Source organism: Nerophis ophidion, linkage group LG22 (assembly GCF_033978795.1).
Source record: "Nerophis ophidion isolate RoL-2023_Sa linkage group LG22, RoL_Noph_v1.0, whole genome shotgun sequence".
NCBI classification, from domain to species: Eukaryota; Metazoa; Chordata; class Actinopteri; order Syngnathiformes; family Syngnathidae; genus Nerophis; species Nerophis ophidion.
Genome location: NC_084632.1, coordinates 42,728,082 through 42,732,349, shown reverse-complemented (window position 1 = coordinate 42,732,349; position 4,268 = coordinate 42,728,082). Strand labels below are relative to the sequence as shown.

The window sequence follows — 4,268 nt, the reverse complement described above, 5'->3', positions numbered from 1 at the left end:
GGCACCATAAAGAAGATATCGTGTACACGCAGCACTACACACGCACTTTGAGGGGGAGGCGAATGACGACTTCACTTGGAAAAATACACACCGGATTTTTCGGACTATAAGTCGCAATTTTTTTTCATAGTGCGACATATACTTCGGAGCGACTTATGTGCGAAATTAACACATTACCGTAAAATATCAAATACCGTAATTCCTTGAATTGCCGCCGGGTATATAGTATGCACCTGTTTAGAATTACTGCCGGGTCAAACTCGTTTCGCAAAATAATTAGCGAATGTTTAGCATTACTGCTAGCTCAGGATTAACGTCGGGTCAAACTTCCATCCATCCATCCATTTTCTACTGCTTATTCCCTTGTGGGGTCGCGGGGGGCGCTGGTGCCTAGCTCAGCTACAATCGGGCGGAAGGCGGGGTACACCCTGGACAAGTCGCCACCTCATCGCAGGGCCAACACAGATAGACAGACAACATTCACACTCACATTCACACATCCATCCATCCATTTTCTACCGCTGATTCCCTTTCGGGGTCGCAGGGGGCGCTGGCGCCTATCTCAGCTACAATCGGGCGGAAGGCGGGGTACACCCTGGACAAGTCGCCACCTCATCGCAGGGCCAACACAGATAGACAGACAACATTCACACTCTCATTCACACACTAGGGACCATTTAGTGTTGCCAATCAACCTATCCCCAGGTGCATGTCTTTGGAGGTGGGAGGGGCCTATCCCCAGGTGCATGTCTTTGGAGGTGGGAGGGGCCTATCCCCAGGTGCATGTCTTTGGAGGTGGGAGGAAGCCGGAGTACCCGGAGGGAACCCACGCATTCACGGGGAGAACATGCAAACTCCACACAAAAAGATCCCGAGTCTGGATTTGAACCCAGGACTGCAGGACCTTCGTATTGTGAGGCAGACGCACTAACCCCTCTGCCACCGTGAAGCCCGTCGGGTCAAACTTGTTTCGCAAAATATTATTTTTTTAGCGCATATCTAGAATTTACGCCGGGTCAAACTCGTTTAGCAAAATAATTAGCACATGTCTAGAATTTCCACCGGGTCAAACTCGTCACGTCACGAGTGACACTTCACCTGTCATCATTTTCAAAATGGAGGAGGTTGATTTCAATCATTTGAAATCGCATAAAGGGAAGAAGATTAAGAGCTATTCAGTAGGATTTAAGGTCCAAGCTATTGAATATGCTAAAAAGAACAGTAAGCAGCTATGTTTTATTAATATACCGTAGCTGCGTGTGTCAAATATGAGTCATTAAATGACTCCCTCCTCCTGGTGGTAGAGGGCGCTCGTGATCCTTCTTGCGACTACTCGGCTGCAGAAGAAGTGACAACAAGCGGCGATCGTTTATTTTTTCCTCTCGCTTGCACTTTTAACATGGAGGATTAGATATCTAAAATAAAACAGTTTTCTAAACTGGACTTTCAATCGAAGCAGGAGGTAATAAAGGAAGATCTCCATCGAGACTGAGAGACTTTTAAAACTGAATAAAGATAAGGAAGACTTCTATAAACAAGTTATCGATGCTTTTGATCAGAAGGAACTGCGCATGGACTTCATTTATAAGTAAAGGTAAGAACATAAGGTTTTTTTATTAAATGTGCTTTTCATGATGGTATCCTTACATCACACTCAAATTTTTAAGCGCATGCCTTTGGTAAACGCCGGAGTGCGAAGATGTTTTAAATTAATTAGCGCCCCGGCGGCAATTCAAGGAAATACGGTAGTTGCCGCAATCAGCAGAGCTCCTACTCTCATAATTTCCACGAAATGCAAGCTCTCGGTTGTCTTTTACCTTAGCATTGTGGACGCTGATGCTGAGTCGCCGCTGTTCATCCAAAGCCAAGTCTATCCTCGTCATCCCAAACGTTTTTAGCGCGATCTAGCTTTGAATTTAGGAGTGGCCGACCGCTCATGTCAAATGGGATTTTGTGACCTAAGGCAAAGAAGCCTCACCAGAGTCCACACAGTTCCACAGGTTGAAAAAAGAAGGCTGGGATGTTATGCTGCTACTGGGGACGCAACGGGATGTCAAGTTCAATAGGTTTAACGAATACTTGATGAATACGTGGAGTGTGTATGCAACTACTGTGTCCGCATGAATGACTATGTGTGGATTTATCATATGCAAGTACCTTGAGGTTTGTTGAGGTGCGTGTTGGATGTTCAGCGTCCAAATCCGAGTGGGGAAGAAGCCAGGGAAAGTCCAAGGTCCAAGCGGGGGTCAAAGGCAGGAGAGGGGGTCCGAAAGACCAAAGTTAGGTCGAGGATCCAGGAAGGCAAATTGGTCCAGGAGTGGTGACACGAGCGCTGTGGGAAGAGCAGGAGGAACTAAAGGCAACAAGGAAACTGGCATTGAGCGAGTTTAGGAGGTTTGTCAAAGACTCGCAGATTACGTGTAGTAGATCACGTTCCCACGTCGAAGAGTCAGCATCGATCGTTCTTATCCTGCCGTCCTTCATCAATGCCAGGTGTGTCAGTCGTTGATTGCCCCAAGATGTGGGCGTGGTCTGCCTAATGATCCCTGGAGCTTGTCTGGTGTCTCCAGAGGAGCTTCCTTGTGCTCCAACAGCAGAGGGCAGCACGGACTCTGTGTGGGTGTGTGACACAACAAAGGAAAGCAGAAAAGTCGGTTTCTTGCAGAACATCCGCGAAATCAGTCTTTGCACGTATACCACTCCGTTTGGAAAGAGCGAGTAGCTTTCTGTCCTGCTGATTGAAACAAACCATTCAGCTCCGGCGTTTGTCTTCCTTCAGTAATTGTCTCCTGCTTCGCTTGAAGTCCACTTTAGAAAACTGTTCAAGTGCGGAAAATGTAGTCGTCCATGTTGAGATTCTGGGTGCAAGAGACGGAAAAAATAAGTCGCTGAAGCCACCGTATGTCTGGGATCATGAGCGCCCCTGTCGTGAGGCAAGAGAACTGTTTGCCTCACCTCAGACTTTTTTCTCTGCCGTTTGGATGGCTCAACCAACACACAAAACATGTTACTCGCTGCGGCACTTGACTCGCTTACGCCACCGTTTGTCTCTGATCATGAACGCCCCTATCGTGAGGCAAGAGAACTGTTTGCCTCACCTCAGACTTTTTTCTCTGCCGTTTGGATGGCTCAACCAACACACAAAACATGTTACTCGCTGCGGCGCTTGACTCCCTTAAGCCACCGTATGTCTCTGATCATGAACGCCCCTATCGTGAGGCAAGAGAACTGTTTGCCTCACCTCAGACTTTTTTCTCTGCCGTTTGGATGGCTCAACCAACACACAAAACATGTTACTCGCTGCGGCACTTGACTCCCTTAAGCCACCGTATGTCTCTGATCATGAACGCCCCTGTTGTGAGGCACGAGAACTGTTTGCCTCACCTCAGACTTTTTTCCTCTGCCGTTTTGATGGCTCAACCAACACACAAAACATGTTACTCGCTGCGGCGCTTGACTCCCTTAAGCCACCGTATGTCTCTGATCATGAACGCCCCTATCGTGAGGCACGAGAACTTTTTGCCTCACCTCAGACTTTTTTCTCTGCCGTTTGGATGGCTCAACCAACACACAAAACATGTTACTCGCTGCAGCACTTGACTCCCTTAAGCCACCGTATGTATCTGATCATGAACGCCCCTATCGTGAGGCACGAGAACTGTTTGCCTCACCTCAGACTTTTTTCTCTGCCGTTTTGATGGCTCAACCAACACACAAAACATGTTACTCACTGCAGCGCTTGACTCGCTTACGCCACCGTATGTCTCTGATCATGAACGCCCCTATCATGAGGCACGAGAACTGTTTGCCTCACCTCAGGCTTTTTTCTCTGCCGTTTTGATGGCTCAACCAACACACAAAACATGTTACTCGCTGCGGCACTTGACTCGCTTACGCCACCGTATGTCTCTGATCATGTAGGCCCCTATCGTGAGGCACGAGATCTGTTTGCCTCACCTCAGACTTTTTTCTCTGCCGTTTTTATGGCTCAACCAACACACAAAACATGTTACTCGCTGCGGCACTTGACTCGCTTACGCCACCGTATGTCTCTGATCATGAAGGCCCCTATCGTGAGGCACGAGATCTGTTTGCCTCACCTCAGACTTGTTTCTCTGCCGTTTGGATGGCTCAACCAACACACAAAACATGTTACTCGCTGCGGCACTTGACTCGCTTACGTCACCGTATGTCTCTGATCATGTAGGCCCCTATCGTGAGGCACGAGATCTGTTTGCCTCACCTCAGACTTTTTTCTCTGCCGTTTT

At 48.0% G+C, this 4,268-nt stretch overlaps 1 protein-coding gene across 1 annotated transcript in view; it reads right to left on the bottom strand.

Annotated features, from left to right (window-relative positions):
- The window catches only part of LOC133540675 (ceruloplasmin-like), a 45,958-nt gene extending 43,288 nt beyond the window's left edge, over window positions 1-2,670 (bottom strand). Inside the window, exon 1 of the mRNA XM_061883491.1 lies at window positions 2,441-2,670. Within this exon, the coding sequence (XP_061739475.1) occupies window positions 2,441-2,670 (230 nt within the window). The remainder of the gene's footprint in view (window positions 1-2,440) is intronic.
- Between the last annotated feature and the right edge of the window lie 1,598 nt (window positions 2,671-4,268).